Source organism: Phyllopteryx taeniolatus, chromosome 3 (genome assembly GCF_024500385.1).
Source record: "Phyllopteryx taeniolatus isolate TA_2022b chromosome 3, UOR_Ptae_1.2, whole genome shotgun sequence".
In the NCBI taxonomy this organism is placed as follows: domain Eukaryota; kingdom Metazoa; phylum Chordata; class Actinopteri; order Syngnathiformes; family Syngnathidae; genus Phyllopteryx; species Phyllopteryx taeniolatus.
This window is the reverse complement of record NC_084504.1, coordinates 12335062-12356381: the sequence shown is the minus strand read 5'-3', so window position 1 is coordinate 12356381 and position 21320 is coordinate 12335062. Positions and strand designations below refer to the sequence as shown.

At 39.4% G+C, this 21320-nt stretch overlaps 1 protein-coding gene across 29 annotated transcripts in view; it reads left to right on the top strand.

Moving 5' to 3' along the window:
• camk2b1 (calcium/calmodulin-dependent protein kinase (CaM kinase) II beta 1) overlaps positions 1-21320 on the top strand; it is a 65183-nt gene that overhangs the window by 37815 nt on the left and 6048 nt on the right. For 3 of the 29 annotated variants that reach the window (XM_061769107.1, XM_061769106.1, XM_061769114.1), the window contains 5 exons: positions 2618-2652; positions 4477-4509; positions 6800-6865; positions 9600-9644; positions 10192-10240. In XM_061769107.1, coding sequence (XP_061625091.1) covers positions 2618-2652; positions 4477-4509; positions 6800-6865; positions 9600-9644; positions 10192-10240 — 228 coding nt within the window. Of the gene's footprint in view, positions 1-2614; positions 2653-4476; positions 4510-6799; positions 6866-9599; positions 9645-10191; positions 10252-12818; positions 12846-14621; positions 14683-19647; positions 19813-21320 lie in introns of all 29 variants that reach the window. The other 26 variants (XM_061769110.1, XM_061769121.1, XM_061769109.1 and 23 more) reach the window with 12 other exon arrangements.

The window sequence follows — 21320 nt, the reverse complement described above, 5'->3', positions numbered from 1 at the left end:
CTGAAAATGATGACTTATTTACTACAAATAATGTCTATTTGTTCATCCATCAATGCCAGTGACATATAGTGACAGGCAGAACAATTAATTGCTCTTCCACTAGATGGCAGAAGGTCCAATTAACCTGCATATCCACTTGTTCCCATTCATAAAACAGAATAACAAACAGGCCCAGAAGTCAATTTAGTATACAGTGGTGCGTTGAGATACGACTTTAATTCATTCAGTGACCAGTGATCCCCAGATGCTAACTCAAAACACTCATCCGCAACGGTTGAATCAAGGACTATTCTTGTTTGTTGAAGACAATTTTTGTTGAGGCGACCTATCTTCCCCCAAAGGTCCCCTCATTCAACGGGAAGATTGGCCCCTACGAGCTGTTTTGCAGCAAGACGTTTGAATGATGAATAAAGGCCTCTTTATGCTCACGTGGCCGACAACCCCCGCATTGCATTACGTGACCGACGCATTGGCAAAAAAAAAACGGCTGTTTTAGTCACATGCTGTGATGACGTACTCAGCGTTCCTCTCGGTTCCACATACCACCTACGCCGCCGCCTTCTTGATCGATTTGGCAGCATAATTAAACGTATCATCTGGTCATCTAGGTCCGTTTGTTCTAGCAGACACCGTTCCATGGTCGCCATTGTTGATGACTGACTTTGTTACTTGTTACGGAAAGGAAAGTAAAAACGGCTCCCGGTAATGGCCCAATAACGCAGAGGAAACTCCACCCTGTGGCGTCCTAGCCAATAGCAGACGTAGCGACACCCCCGACTTGGAGGAGAACTGCAATACATTTTCAAAACTGCGCGCGTGGGTTGCGCTCGACTATAAAGGCAAACTGCGCGCGGGATAGCCGCAGTGACGTCAGCACGGTCGCCGACCCTGCGAGTATAAAGAAGCCTTTACTGTAGTATGCAGAATGGCTGTTTCACGAACCACACCGGGTAACAACAACTTATTGTTGACCACCCCTAAGAAACACAACCATCGAGGCATAAATAACCCTAACCCTAACACTAACCCTTTATAACTTTAACACACCTAACACTAACCCTTTATAACTTTATAACTGAAGAAGCCTTTTGGATTAAAGGTGAAACATCTTCAACCAACAAGAACAGTCCTGTTGCCTTGATTACATTTTTGATTACATTACCATGACTGAGAATCTACACAGACATATTATCAAAACACATTGAAATGAATGGAAATGGCATTAATCCATTCGAGCCTCCCCCCCAAAAAATTGTGTTATTATTTTTTTAATAACTTAAAATATAAAAACTTAATGACATAATTAAATAGAATTTAAAAAATGACACAGTTTTTGCCATCTTTTGCTTCACTTCCATGGGTTTTGTGCTGCTTCTTCTGGTGTACGCACCTTGGCCACCTGGGGGCAGTATAATACATACATATACTTTAAGACAGATGAGATGTCTTAACTCCAGCAGTCATATTAGTCGTTCTTTGCAGAGGATAAAGAATAAATACCTGCGAGTATTGTGAGATTGTCTATCTGCATGTGTTGATGCACCGTTTGTTTCAACTAACCATTACCTGAAGCGTTATAACACCGCCACATAGATGCTTGCATTGTTTATTAGCATTAAGCTAAATAGACTTTCCCAAGGCAAGGTTATGTGTTTTTTTTTTTAAATACACTCTGTGCAATTCTCTTTGTTTGATGTTTAGTTTGACAGTAAACATAATCTGGGATGGGCTTTAAACAGCTTGAAGCCTATTTTTTAATAACATTTTCAATATTTGCCAAACTGCTGCTTGTTGTGAAGTGAGTTGAGTAGAGTTCACTGCCACCATACAGCACTCATATCTCAGATTTTTGCTCGCGAGTCAATGCAAAGAATCGGCCGAACGGCGACTCGTATCTAGAAAAACATAATTCAGGTCACTCGTATCTTAAGGCACCATTGTATGTAAAATAACTAAGAAATCACACGTATGAAAACGTGAAGCGCTGGGAATACTTTTACACCCTAAATTGGAGGCGTACATTTCTATAGTACAAAATCAGATTGACTGTCAGATTTAATAATTAACAGGTTTGTATTAATTAATAGAATACATTTTTGTCATAGAGGTGGAGTGGCATATTCCTTAATTTGACTCAATTTATTTGATTGACAGTGGGAAAATTAAAAATCTATTGTTATATTTTTATTTTATTTGAATGGGATGGTAGACTGTCTCTGAGTATTCTGAACTCCTGTTTCCCCCCTTTGTACTTACAGATAGGAACTTCATGCAGCGTTAAAGCCTCTGCTTTTTATTTTTTTTAATGTACCATTTAAATAGGTTCTCGGTCGTAAAATAATATATGTAAGAGGCAAAGAGAGTGAAAAAAATAGACTATCATAAATCGCAGACTTTTATGTAACACAGCTGGCTGCTGCTGACGTGATTGTGTGTGATTGGACTTGAAAATGCAAATAAAAAAATAAAAATTAAGATGGTGGTGATATACTGTATCTATATAGATTGTTTCCAGTGCTGTGCTCCAAATTTATTGCATGCTGTGTATTGGGAGTATGCGTTCAGAGAATGGTCGCCTGTTTACTCACCGTCTCTGTGTTGTTTGTCTTTGCAGCAGCCAAGTCTTTGCTCAACAAGAAAGCCGACGTCAAGGTAAGAGGTCTCTCCTTGCTGCTGCTTCTTTCTCTCCTTTTACTGCTTTCTCCTCCTTCCACCTATATCGTTTTGTCCTTTCATAGTAATCTCCCGCTATTCACGGGGCATGGAGACCAAGCCCTGCTATGAATAGTGAAAACCGCGAGTAAATAACAACCCCTCTAAAAATGTGTCGAATTGCCTGTATTAGTTTAAAGCGTATGTACAATATACCACAAACTACATTCCCAAAACACTGGAATATAATTTCAAATTCATTTTACATTATCCTAAAAAAGTAATGGCTAATAGATGATTTAATTTCAGAAAAAAAAGCACCCCTGTAATTTCCACTAACGACCCAGGCTAATAGCGCCTCCCTGACATACAAATCTCAATTGAGCTATCACTTCAATGTACTTCCTTGACATTATTACTGCACTTCTTTCCTAATTAAACAGGGCTTTTATGGCGTTTTAGGGTGTTTCAGAAAGAGCATAAAAACACGAATACTACAGGTGAATTTTCTTCCCATAATAGTTGGGGGAAAAAGGGTGAATAGGTGAATTCATAAAAAGTAAACCGTGAATATGTGGGGGATTACTTTTTTTGAATAAAAAGAAGCTAAATTACATTTACCTTGGAATGTCACCCACTAGTTAATTAGCTTTTCTGTTATTTTTATATCCGATTCAACACTATCAGATTTTAGAAATTTAAAATAAAATAAAAACTTACAAATAAAGTGAAAAATATATTGTAAAGATGTAATAAAATTTTTAAAATGTATTTGGAATGAATTTTTCTGGAAGGAGCTTAAAACTGGAAAATTGTGAGTTTTTCAGTTAATAGCTGGGAATAGGTTCCTTAAAAAGCTTATTTTTTTAAAATAGTAAACTGCAAATATGGAGGGGGTTACTTTTTTTTAATGAAAATCATTTAACTACATTTTCCTTAGTATGTCACCTACGAAGGTGCCCCATTAAAAAAAAGAAGTATTACACTTTGCTATATCTGATTAGACACTACAGATACAAAATTTAAAAAATAAGGAGAAAATATTTTAGAAATTAAATTAGAAAATAGAAACTCATGTATTTGTAATTAACTTTCAAAAATTCAAACATGCCATAGGTTTTAAAAAAATGGCTGATGATGCGTTTCACAGGAAAAAAACAAATAGATGAATTTATGAATAGTCACGCATGACTACTGTATGTGGGGGATTACTGCATTTGGCCACTTACATGCACGTGCGTGTGAAAATGTGTACCGTGTGTGTCAGCACCTCCATAATCTTTGATCACCACCATTATTAAACGTCACCTTCTGTCAGCTTCTTCTTCATCGTCTTCCCGCTCCCCCCATCTGCTCTTGAACCCCCCCAATTCCCCCACCAAGACCTACAACGTGTGTATGCGTGTGTGTCGAATGCGACCGGGTTTCCAGGAATAGCTGCCAGTCTGGACCCTCGAAACTAGACGCCAAAAATAGATGCAATGGTCGCCTAGCAACAGGCTCCTTTTCATACTCCCGTCCGCCTTCCTTTTCTATGCTTTACTTTTCTTTCGTCATTCTTCCAAACTTCTGCCATGAATGTTTCATGGAACATTCCAAATTTGCTTTTCTCTTACTCCGCCTCTTCATGACTTTCCCCACCATTTTGTATTGACACATCAAGATGTTTTTCTTCTGAGGCTACTTCTCCTTGGGTTGAGAAGTGCTCTTTGTTCTTCTGCCGTTTCATGGGTTACTTTATATTTCCTTCCCTCCCTATCATCCATCAATCCATCCATCCATCGGTCAATAAATCCATCCATCCATTGTTTGGCCCGAGGACAGAAACGCAAGTCCAGCTCGACTGTGCAGTATATGGTGAGCATGCTGTTTCTGCTCCGTTTTCTTTGCTTTTGTAACAGAAATCAAGTCTCCTTCACAAGTCATTCGAAAAGATAAACCGTATGAAATATGCCACCCTGGCCTCCCCCACAAGATAGGAACAGGAAGACTACACATAGACATCTGTACCCAATTTCTTGTCGAGTGGTGGATCTGTCGGCGGATGACTTTTCTAATTTTCTATTCTGTTGCGGACCCCTAAAAATTTTGGGTTTTTTATGAGTACATGACTTCTGTGAAGGTGATTTGATGCCAGCTTGCTTGTCTTTTCTCCCCAACACGCAGCTTTGATTCTTTCCATTTCTTTTTTCCCCCCCCATTCATCTCCCGGTGCTTTGCCTTCCTCTCCCACCTTGGAAATAAAACATCTACATTCATTAAATTGTTCATATTGACTTCTTGATGACCACCTAAGCGTGACGAGCATTACATATGTGTTTGTTGTGCGTGTTGTGCGTCTGTACCTTTTGTGTGTCTGTTGTTGTCCGTATGTGAAGTTCACATACAATATAAGGGGCCATCAGGGACATCGTTCAGGAGTACCTCTCACACACACTACTGAATTGCTCTCATATACACTACTGAAATGCTGTCACGCCTCACTCCGACACTCTCTCATCTACTACTGATTTCTTCTGCTCATATCCACTAATGAGGCACACGCACACACTACTGAATTTTTTTGCTCACATACACAACTGAAACGGTCATACGCACTATTGATACACTCACACACACTTCTGAAATGCTCACTCACACAATTACAATGCTCTCAGTAACATGAATGAAACTCTCACACACTACTGAAATTGTATTACACACTACTGACATTTTTTCGCTCACGTACAAGACTAAAATGCTTATACAAACTATTTGATACGCTCTCACACACATTACTGAAATGTAAAATGTAAATGCTCAAATGCTCTCAGAAACACAAATGAAACTCTCTCACCCACTACTGACATTTTTTTGCTCACACACTACTGAAATTCTATTAAAATGCTCTTACACACACTATTGCAGCATTCTCACATATACTGGTGATTGTTTTCAGATCACATATACAGAAACACTCATACACGCTACTGAAATGCTCTCACACACACGACTTAAACACTCTCTCGCCCACTACTGAAACGCTCCCTCACGCTTATGTAAAAGGCTTTCACACACACACACCACTGAAACACTCTCACACACACTACTGAAACTCTTTCACTCCGTGCTATTTTTTTGCTCACACATACACACACACACACACACACACGAGTGAAACGCACTCACACACATAAAAAAAAAATTCCGCACACACTACTGAAACGCAGTTACACACACAACTGAAATGCTCTCATTTAATATACTGAAATACATGTTTGTCATCTGTGTGAGAGCATTTCAGTTGTACGTACATAATCCTGAATTATTTCCCAGGCGGCCCCTCATATAAACACTCTTCTTCAACTCTCCTTGTTACCTCTCCTCACACACACATACACACATAGTTTCTATCAATTATTTCAACAAAGCTCCTCTTTTACAAGATGGCGTCAGCGGTTTTAAAGCGTTCATATGCAGATGTCATTGTGATCAAGTGACTGGGCTGCCACTTTGACGGCTTCAAAGCAGCGTTTGATGGAGGAATATTATTAAGATGCTTTATTGTGCGTGTGTTAAGTGGGCAAAACTGAAGAAAACAACAGCATGATTATGTCACATGGCAACAGATATTTGAACACAAACAGTGGAGCAACACATGGAGAAAGACAAAGGGTAGACCAACATCATATTAAACCATATGGATTTAGAATGGGATATCACTTAAAATCATGTGAGTCAAGGCAGGTGAGCAAATACTTTTGGCAATATAGTGTACATCTGGAATGTAGGAAGATCTTTGTATTTCAAGGAGGAGCCAAGTTTAGCCTGGGTTGTTAGCTGAAGTTTAGGAAAGTCTTTGCCACATCTATATTAAATTATATTAAAGTTCTTTGGGATCATAGTTTGACGTATTTTCCCAGTTGAAACCTAATCTAGGCGATTATCAACATTTGAAGGGAGTGCATCAATTACTCACGTGTATTTGCTATTCAGGGCAGGGCAGTGAAGATTGCTTTTATATGAGATGCAAAATTGTGGTTCTAGCGAGGTTAGCAGAGCACGTAGCAATCACACGCACACGCATGGACACGCACACCCACACATACACACACTCTCCTTGTTAACTCTTGGTGTTGTATCTCCTCCCTCTGCTCTCCTTGCACAGCCTCAGACAAACAGCAAAAACAGCATAGTCACCAGCCCAAAAGGAAACATCCCTTCACCTGCTCTGGTATTTAATGTCCAAACCAACATCCCCACCTGCACCTCCTCTCGGAACTCCGACGCCTTTGTGCGTTTCTGTGTGTGCACGTGCGTGTGTGTGTAAAATCACCCGCCGACTCTCACGCCCGCTCTCTTGACATAGTGCGTGTTGTGTTGCTGCCCTTTGTCTCACTGTTTGTGCATTATATTATTTGTCTGGTCCGTACCCAACAAGTGTAGTTGTTTAACACCCACACACACACACAGGCACAGGCACATGGCAGCTGTGGATGGGTATGGTTCATTAGAGAAGACGTCCTGGTGAAAATATTTGTATTCTAGGGGTCCCCAACATGACACAGCAAAATGTCACACTTCCATTGTCAATAGTCAAGTCTCAAGTAGACTTGACTATTGTAATGGTCTTCTGACTGGACTCCCCAAAAAGAGCATTTAACAGCTGCAGCTCATTCAGAATGCTGCATCCCGGGTTCTGACCAGAACAAAGAGGTCAGAGCATATAACTCTAATTCTAAAGTCTTTACACTGGCTTCCAGTCAGCTTTAGAATTGATTTTAAAGTTCTGCTACTGGTCTATAAATTGTTTAGGTCCTGAATACTTGAAATATATGCTAATGAGATATTAACCCAGTAGGGCTTTAAGATTGACAGACTCAGGTCAAATAGTGGAGCACAGAGTCCAAAGCAAACATGGTGAAGCAGCATTTAGCTATTATGCGGCACACAAATGGAATACGTTGCCAACAGAAGTGACGTCAGCCCCAAGTGTGAATGTTTTTAATTCCAGGTTAAAAACACTTCTTTTTTTCTCATTCTTTTTAGAGCATTTCCACTTTTAAATGATATTTATTGCACCGTACACTGTTTTAATTGTACTTTTATTTTTATTTTATTTATATGTATTTATTTTCCTCTTTGTTTTAAATGTTTATAAGCTGTTTTTCCATTTTGTTTTTTTTAAATGCTTCTAATCATGTAAAGCAGATTGAGTTACCCTGTGTATGAAATGCGCTATATAAATAAATTTGCTTTGCTTTGCATTGTCTAAAACTCTTAACACTGAAGTGATTGATATGGGTTAAAATAAATCCATTAAATCCATTTCTATAATAAAAAGAAAATTAACGTGAATTTGACTTTGGTTATTATAATGATAATTGCTTTCAACATGTGTTTCATCAATCAACATGAAATTGGGTGGGCATGTTTATCATAACAGAACAGAACACATGAAAAGGTCGTAAGAACCTATGCCTCAAAATAAACAGGAAGTCATCCATTTTGGTTTGAAGCAGACATTTTGCGTGAATTCCAGGGCTCATACTTTGGCGATCTGCGATTAGGGAATTCAACAAAATGAGAATCCATCATGAGAATCACGGAAGTAGATGCACATGATTTTCTTTCACGGAGTACTTAAAATGATGTGGCGGGCCAGATACCTAAGACTGTAAGGTGTCTAAAGTGGGTCTAGCATTGTGTCAAATGATAATTTCGAGGATTCGCCGTGAAAAACGAGTGCGAGAGCTACTGGAAAGTTGAACAAAATTAACCCCCGACATGAGTTTGACCAATCGACACGAAATCAGATTGACATGTCTATCGTAACAGGATGCACAAAAAAGCTGCCATTTTGGGTGAATTCCAAGACACTTGCTATCTATGTTGTGGAAAAGGGGATTCCTGGCTGCAATCGAGCAGCATGCTCAAGTTCCATATGTAGTGTATATGTGTATTTCTATGTTCGTATATGCAGGTCAAGAGCCAGGCATGGTCATAAATCAGTGACAGCTGAGAGTTAGCTTTCTTGCTTATGATGTCAGCAGTCATGTGACCCATCACAGATTCCTGCAGACTAAACATAGCAATCTGCTCGGATGATTATATTACGCCTCTTGTCATATGAGCGTGTACATACCTATACATATATGTAATGTGTTCTGGTTGGGGTTCAGAGTACATTTACACACACAGTTTAGCAGAGCTCGCGCTTTAGTTTGAATACTTTTGGAACACCTTCAGTGTTGTGGGAGGCCCATCGATATCCCTGCTGAAGAGTCCTTAAATATTTTTTGCATTAAGTTATCATTTTCCCCCCATAATTGGTTTAGTCAGTTAAAAGGTATTTATTCTTGTTTTAGTTTTGTATTCATTTATCACTGAATCATTGGTTAATTGATTTGTTATAAATATTAAAAGGAAAACATTCTGAATAAAACATTCTGTAAAGATTTTTTTGTATTATTTATTCATGAAATAATTAATAATAATTACATAAAGAAGAGAATGAACTATTGGCCATCAAGGGGTTCTTTAAGTCATATGCCCACTTGGTTTATCTGTCTAAGTGAGAAGAAAAAATAGTATTTTTCAAGAAAAAGGTTGTAATTTTTCTTTTGGAGTATTCCGTTTCTTCATGTATTTTCCTTCAATTTATTTAGCAATTTAAAGCGAAGGCGTGCAAAACTAAGAGCAGGGCAACGGTTATCGTCACAATGTGAATTTTTGTTTCTGTCTTGTTGACAAAGTGTGCGCCAGTGTGTTTGTGTGCGTGCGTGCATGTGTACACTTTTCCGCCGATCACTGACAGATTCCTCTTCTGCTCCGCTAACACCATTTTTTCTCTTCTACTTCCTGGTTTCCTTGTTTTTTTTTAACTCCACACTTCTTTCTCTCTTCTCACGTCTTCCATCTTTTAACCCCCTCCTTCACTTCCCTCCTTCCCTCTCTCCCCCCTCCAGGAGCCACAGACCACCGTCATCCATAACCCGGTGGACGGGACTAAGGTACACCTCACATTAACCCACACCAGCCCTACAAACAAGTCCTGACAACACCTTGTCCTACTGCTTGTTTTCTTCTCCTCCTTTTCCCCTCTGTTCCTTCTTTCCATCCTGCATTCATCTGTGAACTGTGCTTTACTCGATTGTGTATTTGTGTGTGTGTGTGTGTGTTTTTGAGTGAGTGTGATGAAGTAGACATGGGTGGGTGTGCGTGACTGCTGCCTTTCAATTTGTCCAGCTGTGTTAGTTTGCAGTGTGCACACACGAACATGCACAAACGCACACATACACACACACACTACTCACTGAGTTGTCATATAATTCCGACGCTGACTTCTCTGTTGACAACTTGAAAAGTGACAAAGCTCTACGTGTGTAAATTAAAGTGGAAAGTGCGCGGCATTGTAGGATGAAGCACACCCTGCTGGTCTGCCTGTGTTTCCATTACACTACTTGTGTGTGTGTGTGTGTGTGTGCGTGCGCTTGTGTATATCCATGTACTGCATGTGAATAATTTCATCATAAAATGTGTGTGTGTGTCCATCTCTAGGAATCTTCGGACAGCAGCAACACCACAGTAGAGGATGAAGATGTGAAAGGTAAGACCAAACACACTTCAACACACTAAACACACATTTAACACACACAGACACACACATGCACACACGTATTTCCATGCACACACACACTCCTGCCACACACATGCACACTTTAAAACACTAATACACACACACACACACTTCCACTAACCCAAACAACCCGCCCCACCACACACATACACGATGCAGCTGTTTCTAATGTTTTGTCTCTGTAGCGTAGCTAAATAAGATAACCAAAACACGTCAAACCCAGTGGCAACGCAAATATACAATAAGTGGACGACAACAAGTGAATTAATTTGAATTATGAACCCCGGGGTAAGGTAGGCACTGGATTTGTTGACTTAACCACGTTTTATGGACTTGCAAGCAGAACAGGCTTGGCAGGTGTAAATGCCAAAAATTGAGTCCAACTGACCCCTTATGGAGCTCAGAGGTACTGCACGACAGTATGTATGTATGTATAAGTCCAAAAAAAATAAAAAAAAATTAATACCACAACATTCAGAATAAGATGAGTTTTAATGTATATCTGTTTTTAGTGCAAACCTAAAACTATTCCGTACTGTACCAGTTTTTTGGGACCCTCCCATTGGGGTACCAATCTCAACCTAATTCTTATAATACAGCTAATCAGTTTGACCATTTCCACATATTACACCAAAGTTTTGGTACCCTCCTGTTTGGGATACCAAAATACAATCAATTTTTATCTCCATTGCGAATAAATAACTGTTATGGACTGTACCACTGTTTGGAACCCTCTGTTCACATAATCTACAAAGCTCTTAAAATACAGCTAAGAATTTTGTATTTTCATGTCTAAGACAAACCTAAATGTTTTGACTTTTGAACCATACCACTCTTTGGTCACCCTCCCACTGGGTTATATATCACAGTGGTAACTAGTCCAACAAGAAAGCTTAAGAATCAGAAGAAGAAGAAGAATCACCTTTTATTGTCATGAACATGCATGCATGCACACGAAATTTGTTCTCTGCATTTTACCCATCACAGTGAACACATACACATGTTAGTGGAACACACTGGAGCAGGGGGCAGCTGAAGCGCCCGGGGAGCATTTCGGGGTATCAGTGTCTAGCTCAAGGACACCACAGCCGTGAGTCTGGGGGATGTTGGTGGATGGTCCAGTCGGGGTCTTGAACCTAGGTCCCCCACGGTGGCAGGCGATGAGCTTAACCATTGGGCCACGAGAGACAAAATCGACTAATTTCAATACAATTCCGTTTATAACACACAATTCTGAATATACAATATATGTTTGTGTCCATTCCAAATACAAACCGAAATGTTTTACGGAAAACACCATGCCGTGTTTAAGGTACCAAGTGTAGTGGTAACTCGTTCGACAGAATTCAACAAAATCGACCACACTCTCAAGATACAAATAATAGATTTTTATGTCCATTCATAGTATAGACCTAAAATCTAACCTGTTTTGTACTGTAGCACTTTTTGGCACCCTCCTGTTGCGATACTAAGCATGTTGTGGTGACTTTGACAATATTCCACAAAATTATTAAAATACATTGGTAGCTTAAATTTATAAAACACAAACTTCTCGAGATATGACAGATGGAATATTTATTATTTTTCATCCATTACTATTACAAACCTATCCTATCACTTTTTTGTGCCCTGCCATCGGGCTACCAAAATTTCACTCATTCGACAAAATTTTCAAGATCCGAATACAGTGATGCTTTGAGATACAGGTGTCCCGACTTATGAGTTTTTCAAGATGCAAGCCATTGTTCAGATGATTTTTTGCTTTGTCTTGGATGCAAAATTGAAAGATATGAGCGCTGCATGGGAGCAGTGAACTCAACTTACTTTACAACAAGCACCAGTTTGGCAAAAAACAAGTCTTCAAAAAACAGGCCACAAGCTATTTATTGCCACTCCCAGTTGACGTTCACTATCTAAACTGAAAACATTGTGTATTTAAAAAAACAACACATAATTCTGCCTTACAGTCAGCTAGCCTCTTGCTAACGCATAATGGTAAACACAATAGATGGGCTAACGAATAGCATCAGGGTCACAGTGTTATAACCATTTAAGCAATGGATAACACAAAAGGTGGAGCAACACAGGTACAAATAATATATCAGTACACATAGGCATATATTCTTTATCCTCTGCGAAGTACAACTAATATTACTGCAGTTTTGACTGGCTACATATACCGTCATTTCTCATGTATAATGCGCATTTCCCCCCCCCCCAAAATTGTCAAACGTCAATAGTGCGCATTATACATAGGTATAAGATAAAATGAAAAAAGACTTGACCATTTTATAAATGTATGCCGCCCCCTAGAGCTTATGAAAAAGTTTTACACTTTAATTCTAGTATACCACCTAGAGGTTATGAAAAAGGTGTAGTCTGCACTTTCATTCCAATATAACAGGGTTACATATGACTGCATATATGTACAATTGGGCATATACGTTTAGATACCCAGGCAGAATTTGTGAAATATAGTTTTTTTAAATAAGACCGATAACTGAACAACAACCATCATTAATTTCTTTATGGTTATGTTTTGTTTAATGATAATGCTTTTCTGAAATGCTTGACAGTTTAATTCGAATCCTATTAAAATAAAATCAAAAATGTGTTTCGCCTGGTCCTTCATGTTTTCTTTAAAGAACTGTACACATCTTACAAATTCTGCCTGGGTAATCCAGCATATGAGCACAACTGTGTGTTTTCTCATTTACTAAATAAAAGTAGGGCTGTGAATTTTAAAACAAGAGCAAGTAAATCAAAAGAAAGTATTATGTGTTCAAATAAAGTGCTTAACTTCAGAATAATTCTTTGAAAAAATTACAAAAATACAAAAAATACTTCATTTTGATCATATGGGTAAAAGCAAAATCATGCATTGTAAAAATGCATTATACATAGTTTGAAGGGTATTTCAGAATTTTGAGGTCAACTTCGGGGATGCGTATTATACATGGCTGCACATTATACACGAGAAATTATGGTACTGTATATCCATATGTCTGTATTATATCAACCCAAGGTGGTCATGGTGCACACACCAGAAGGAGTAGCACAATGTCCATTTAATTGAAGCAAAACCTGTGGCAAAAACCATTAAATATCTTTAAATTCTAATTAATTATGTCATTGCTGTATGTTATGATACGAGTGTGGTCACGAAACAAAATTAAAGTTGTATCTCAAGGCACCGCTGTACCCATCAACATAAATGTTTTGTACCGTACCACACTTTTGGCACCCTTTGATTGGGGAACAATCATAGTGGTTGGGTACCAAACGGGCGGCGCTAAACAGTGTGCAGTGTGTTGTTTGGTGGACAGAGAATGATCACTTCCAGAATGGGAAGAAGGCAAAACAAAAACAAAGCTATGCCAATTTTCTGGATTGCCTCTGGTAAATTTCACCACGGCAAACTGAAGAGCTTGGTGGAAACGTACTTTTGCAGTACATACACGTGTCATTACTGTTTTTCTAAGCCAGCACCCCCCCGCCGCATCCGAGCTGACTCCTATGTCTTAACGAGGTAACAGACGTATCATTTGGCTGTCAAGTGTTCAGAACAGAGTCTACGCTTCCTCCTCCTCCTTCACCCTTCTTCCTTTTACAGGCTTTGCAGCTACAGTTTGTCACCAATTCCCTAGCAAGCTTGGCTGAAGCTAGTATGCACTGTACTGTCTCCTCAGCAGCACCAGAAGGAGTGTTAATGCCTTCTTAACATCCTTCTGGTAGAATCATACCAAGTGGTAATGTTTGGAGTGTTCAACCATCTTGCTGCAACTACATTACGCGTAATTACATTTCCTGTCAAACAGGGATGTTTGTCATGTTTACTTGTCTCAGCCAAAACAAGCTACACCTCACATTAACCCACCCCACCCCTGTGAACAAGTCCTGACAACACCTTGTCCTACTGCTTGTTTTCTTCTCCTCCTTTTCCCCTCTGTTCCTTCTTTCCATCCTGCATTCATCTGTGAGCTGTGCAGAATATCTGACGTTTTTAGCACGAACGAGTTCGTACTTTTCTCCTCCTATTTTTACTACTACAACAAATAGTGTTGCCTGTTGCCAAGAAAATAATGTTTGTCTCATTTGGGACAGGTGAACTATTACTTTTCTCAGCCGAAACTCTGCATGCACAAGCTAAGAGTACTTAAAGTATCTCACCCCCAACGTGGGTTGCGTGGAGTGGAGGTCCACCGTGGCGCAAGTTGAATGGTGGCGATGTTGCGTTGTCCAGGCACACCGGGGCCACCACTGCGTCACCGGTTAGAAGTCGGTTAAAATCCAGGGCCGCCAGCTCAGCGGCCAGCATCCTCTTTATGGATTGGGGAGTGACGTTTCTCAGCCTACATCCGCACAGCCTTGCTTTTTCCATTCCACGAGGGGCACGTCTCGCCCAATCGATTGCAAAGCGACGCTCAGACAGGCGAGGTGTGCTCGAAGTGATGATGTGTCCTGCAATCCCCATTAGTTGTCAGTTGTTGCCACTCTTTTTTGATTGGGTGATTAACGTACACCCCTCTAAACAGTTACAGCAGGCACAGCCACCACTTTGTAGACATTGGCATTGAGCAGCAGTGCCGCATTTCGCATAGTTTTCAATTATGAGCAAAACAAAAGGACAACATGTTTGTCTCATTTGGGACAGGTGTGCTATTACCTGTCTCAGCCCATACACTTATCAGCTTTTTCCACATGAACGAGCTCAGTGTACTTTTCTCAGCCCCAAATTTGTTACGATGACAAACAGCGTTGCCTGTTTTCAATGGATTCAAACTCGGTCAGGAACAAAATGTTCGTTTGGGACAGGTGCGCTATTACTTTTCCCAACCCAAACACATATCGATTCAAAAATATTGAAATGTTTAGATAGGAAGTTTAACAGTGGAAAAACAACAACCCAACAACCTAGAAATGCACTTGGTAGAGCGCAGACCTCCTCCAAGTTTGAACTGATCTCAAAAGCGATGTATGAATCCCAATTCGAATCAAGGTAGAACGTTGTGTAAAACGTAAATAAAATAATGTTTTCAAATCCTTTCCGACGTACATTTTAGTGAAGGCACTACAGAGAAAATATATGTAATTTTCTAACTGATGAAGATTATTATTATTTTTTTTTTTTTTGTGGCAAATATTCTCTCATTTTGAATTTGATGGCTGCAACACGGTCCAAAAAAGCTGGGACAGGGAGAACAAAAGTCTACGAAAGTTGAGGAATGCTCCAAAAACACCTGTTTGGGACAGTCCACAGGTGAACCGGTTAAGTGGAAAGAGGTGAGTGTCATGATTGAGGATAAAAGGAGCATCCCCAAAAGACTCAGTTGTTCACAAAGCAGGGATGGCTGAGGTTTACCACTTTGGTATATATACCAATATACTCCGTGAGTAAATAGTCCAACAGTTTAAGAACAATGTTTCTCAACATACAATTGGAAGGAATTTAGGGATTTCATCAACGGTCCATAATATCATCAAAATACTGACAGAATCTGGAGAAATCGCTGCATTAAAGCAGCTGGGCCGAAAACCAACATTTGAATGCCCGTGACCTCTGATCCCTCAGGCGGCACGGTAATTAAAAAAACGGCCTCATTATGTAACAGATATTGCCACGTGGGCTCAAGAACACTTCAGAAAACCATTGTCAGTTAACACAGTTTGTCCCTACATCTACAGATGCAAGTTAAAACTCTACCATGCAAATTGAAAGCCATATACTGTATCAACAACACCCAAAAACGCCGCCGGCTTCTCTGAGCCCGCGCTCATCTGCGATGGACTGATTCTGTGGAAAAGTGTGCTGTCGTCTGACGAATCCACATTTCAAATAGTTTTGGGAAATCATGGATGTCGTGTCCTCTATCCAAAGAGGTAAAGGACCATCTGGATTTTTATCAGCGCAAAGTTAAAAAAGCCAGCATCTGTGATGGTATGCAGGTGTGTTAGTGCCCATGGTGTGAGTAACTTGCACATCTGTGAAGGCACCATTAATGCAGAAAGTTACATGCAGGTTTTGGAGCAACGTATGGTGCCATCCAAGCAACATCTTTCTCAGAGACGTCCCTGCTTATTTCAACGAGACAATGCCAAGCCACATTCTGCACTTGTTACAATAGCATGACTTCGTAGTAAAAGAGCGTGAGTACGAGACCGGCCTGCCTGCAGTCCAGACCTGTCTCCCATTGAAAATGTGTGGCACATTATGATACGCAAAATACGACAATGGAGATCCCGACTGACAAAATGAATGAATATTTGCAGAAAAACAATACTGTGAAGTTTATCAGTTTGAACATTAAATATATTGTCAATGTAGTGTATTCAATTGAATAGAGGGTTGAAAGGATTTGTATTCTGTTTTTATTTACATTTTACACACTGTCCCAACTTCATTTGAATTAGGGTTTGTATTCGTCTGTCCTTATCTGTGCTTCCTGAATCACAGAGGATGACTTAAGACGACTGGACTGTACCATTTTAGAATCCGACGTAGCGGGGAACATTGTGACTGTAAAATTGCGGTGGATCTGATTTTTGTTTGTTACTTCCTTGACGACAGACGGGGTGCTATCATTTGAATTCTAGAAAATAAAATTCCTCTGTCTGCGCCTTTACCCAGATCCTTACCAAGCTGCTGCAATCCATTTTACTAACAAACTACAATCCAAATTCCTGCCTTTTGCAGCTGGAGTCAAATATAAAAAATAAATAAATATATTTTGACATGACATTTTATTCCTGGAAAATAGGCAAAGGTTGGGTTCCTACTGCATTTAATTGGATTATAAGAGAGTCCTTACGATTTCTGGACACAAACGTTTGACCAACTCCAACCTTAAGCAGCTACCAACTTGGTTCGCTCCATAGACCCCCTTGGGAGGAGAGGGTTTAAGGGTTGCTGGGTGGTCTTAATTTAGCCCCGGTGGCAGGACAACGGGAACACAGTGGCCAGGGAGGCGTTAAAGGCATGCTGTGTGATTGTGGCGTTCATCTGGCCTAGACTGGACCGAACCGCTGGATGGTGTGCCCGGTTACCAAACCACACTCTGCACACAGGTGGTCCCGAGTGGGTGGATAGTGGGAATAGTGGCGGTGGTGGTCTTGGTCGGATCTTGTCTGGTCAGTCAGGGCTGGACAGCTGCTTTGTAACCCAACACCTACATGGGCTTTTGGATCGACTCTGGTTACTCCTAGGCCAGAAAACACATGTAAGTCTGTCTTAGCTTTGTTGCCGAGCATACATTTGGACCAAAAGGTTTCAAAATAGTTTTGTGAAATCATGGATGTCGTGTCCCCATAGAGCCCTTCTGGGCTCTATGCTGGTCATTTGTCTACGTCGCCTCTTATTTTTTTAAACAGTTTTAGCCGTGTCGGCAAACACTTGGTGGTTCCGAAATATTGGATTTTTTTTTTACCCAATGTCTTAACCCAAAACATCTTGTTATATGCTTATTTGATTTGGGCTGAATAGCATTGCCTATTCTGGATGGATTCAGGATCAGCTAAAGAAAAAAATTGCCATCTTGTTCTGCAAAGGTGGGCTGGTACTTTTTTCTGCTCATCACTTGGGAAATATATACGTTCTAGAATAAAGGGACTATTCTCAACCCAAAACGTCTTGTTATACGCACATTTCAATAGCACGTAATAGCATTGGCTGTTTTCAAACTTGATCAAATACCCAAATGTTTGTTTCATTTATGTCAGGTGAGCTATTACTTTTCTAAGCTCAGACAGCTATTGGTTCTAAAATAGTGGACGTTTTCCGCACTTTTGAAGTCAATACTTCTCGTCATAGATTCATTTCAACTGCACAATATAACATTACCTGTTTTCAACTGATTCAACCACAGTCAAAGAACAAAATGTGTTTGTTTACGACAGTTGATCTATTATGTTTCCCAGCCCATGGGTTCGGAAATACGTCGGTGCCTTGAGATAAGAATGACCCGACTTGGGAGTTTTACGATATGAGCCGTCGTTCGCCTCATTTTTTGATTTGACTTGCAAGAAAATAACTTTCGATACGAGCACTGTATGGTGGCAGGTGAACTCAACATGTTTTGTACAGCGTGAACAATTACTAATTATTACTGTCAAACTAAACATAAAAGAAAGAGAACAATTATATAAAAACATGCAGATGAAATTATTTTTTGCTTCATGCTAACAAAACATGATGCTTTAAGAAAAGGATATTTGAACACAAACGGTACATCAACACATGCAGACAGATAATAAAACAATACTCACAGGCATATATTCTTTATCCTCTGCGAAAAACAACTAATACTACTGCAGCTTACTTGAAACTCTTCTTTGTGTGTGTATGATTGTATTATAGTGCCACCAGGTGGCCATGTTGGGCACAACTCATGATGCACAAACGAGTTTAATTCAAAACGCTTTGCATTGTTTTTAATGATGTCATTACTAGCACACCCATGACCCTATGAGGATAAGCGGTTCAGAAAATGGATGGATGAATGGATGGTTGTATGTTTTTGCTAAGTACAATATTATAGAGAGCTATTTTCATTCAAAAACACAGTACACATTTTTGGGGAGAAGCTGCAACTGATGAATGGCATTTTCATTCATTTCAAGGGGTAAGATGATTTAAGAATAATGAGCGTGTTAACGGAACAAATCAAACTTGTATCTCAAGGCACCACTGAACTTTAAACACAAGAATTTTAAAAGCGAGTGGTTGTTTGTTTATATGTGCCCTGCGATTGGCTGGCGACCAGTTCAGGGTGTACCCCGCCTCTCTTCTGAAAATAGCTGGGATAGGCTCCAGCACGCTCTCGACCTTAGTGAGGATAAGTGGACCAGAAAATGAATGAATGAATAAATAGTCGTCATATTCGACATCCCTCTCCTTCTGGGCATATTTTTATGTATCGTACTAATTTTACATTGGCATCCGCTGTAATGGGCTGTTACCTGACAACTAGTTGTCAATTCATTTCGTTAGCATTTGCATTTAATTTCTGAAGGACAATTGCCTCTTCTTGTGTGTCTTTTTCCGTAGCTGGATGTCATCGTTCTCCTTGTGTGTTTGTTTGTGTGCGTGTGTGTGCGCGCGCTCTTTGTGTGTCCGCCAACGCAACCTCTGTATACGAGCAGCCCTCGAATCCTTTTAACCGCCTCCCATGTTTATTATTAGGTAAACATACATTCATCATAATGGCATTGCCAAGGTTAAAAAAAATAAGAGTATTTCTTTTCAAAGATTTTCTAATCCTCCTCCTCACACCCACGCTTGCGTCGTTGGTAATAACTCAGTGGCTTCCTCTCGAGGACGTGTGTGAAATCGGCCAGTGTTTGAACAAGTTTGCATTGATTTGCGTCCTTCCTCCACCCAGCGGCCACCAAGTTTGCTGAGCTCCTGGGCTCCGTGCGCAGGGGCTCAGGGCTCGCATCGGACGTAGAAGGCCCACCTGCATCGTTGCCCCCCCAGCCACAGCCCACACCCACCGCCACCCACCCAGCACCCTTCCCTTCACACCCCCCCGTTGTCCCCATGCAGAGTAAGTGGGCGAGCGTAGTCAGTGCGTTTGCATGGAGAAAAGAAACGAAATTATAGTGATTTTTTTTTTTTCATTTGTAAGATGACCACTTTTCTATTTGTAAAATGTTGTTAATCGTAATATTACAATATTAATATCATCAAAAATTAATACCTCAGATCTTGATTACAGAAATTATTCTATAAAATAAAAATTTTCTTCCAATAGTAAGTCATATCATTAGCCTAATAGCATTGTTGCCGAAATCATATTTGAACGTTTTCCAACAAAAAAAAATAAGCCACCAAATTCAACAGACGAGAAGAACCCAGTTGGCTCGGTTAAACCTTTGCAGATTACCATCACCTGGATGACTGCCAATCTGCACAGAACAAAATTTTTTTTTAGCAAGCACATTGTTATTTTTTTATTGATATTGTGGAAGTTAAAAATGACTCAGGCAATTATGCTAATAGGCAAAGGATGTTACACGTTTATGGTATTATTTCTTGTATTATTATGTTATTAATACTTTCATGTTAAATCATGACTATTTTAGTGTAAAATTAAGATTTTTTACTATAACATTACGCCATTGCATTAATCTTTTTTTTTAACTATACCCCAGTAATAATACAAATTTATTGTATTAAAATTCTAAAATAATATTGATGTTTATAGATAATTAAAGACAACCTTTCCCCCCCCCCCCCCCCCCCCCCCCATAACATTCTGACTATCCAATAACATTTAGGTTTATTTTCCGCAATCTGTACAACTTGAGTCCACTAACATTACAAGTTACTGCGGTAAAAATATATTTTTTTTCTTTTTTTGTCATAGATTGAGAACATTTATCTCATAAAATTTGAGCCATTACCACATTGATATAGTAAAACAATTACCATTTCTTTTCTTATATTAAAACTATTTTCTAGTAATATTACAACTTTGTCTTATCTATTAAAAATGAACTTTTTTCCTGTAATTTTTCACAAATAATTGTCAGTTTTACGTTTTATTGTAAAATTCAGATTTTTTTATCACAACAATTATCTCGTAAAAGTCTGACTTTTTGTCTCATAATGTTCCAACATAAATACAATGGAGAGTTTTTTCTTGTAACATTACAACAATAACCTTGTCAAATTAAGATTTTTAAAGTAACTTTTTTTCTGCAATTGCAGTTCCAGTGCATGTACTGACTTTATGGAAGCTTAACCAACAGTAGTATATATAGTGGATATAAATAGTCTACACACCCCTATTCAAATGCCAGTTTTTTTTTTAGATAGACCAAGATAAATGATTTCAAAAGTTTTTCCACCATTAATATGACCTAGAACCTTTACAACGCAACTGAAAAAAATGAAATCCTTTCCAGAGGAGAAGTAAAATTAAACTGAGATAATGTCTTTGTACGAGTGTGCACACCATCTTATAACAGGTCTTATAACACATTCAAATTCATTTTAAATGGGAATCAGCACACACCTGCCACCATTTAAAGTGCCTCTGATTAACCCCCC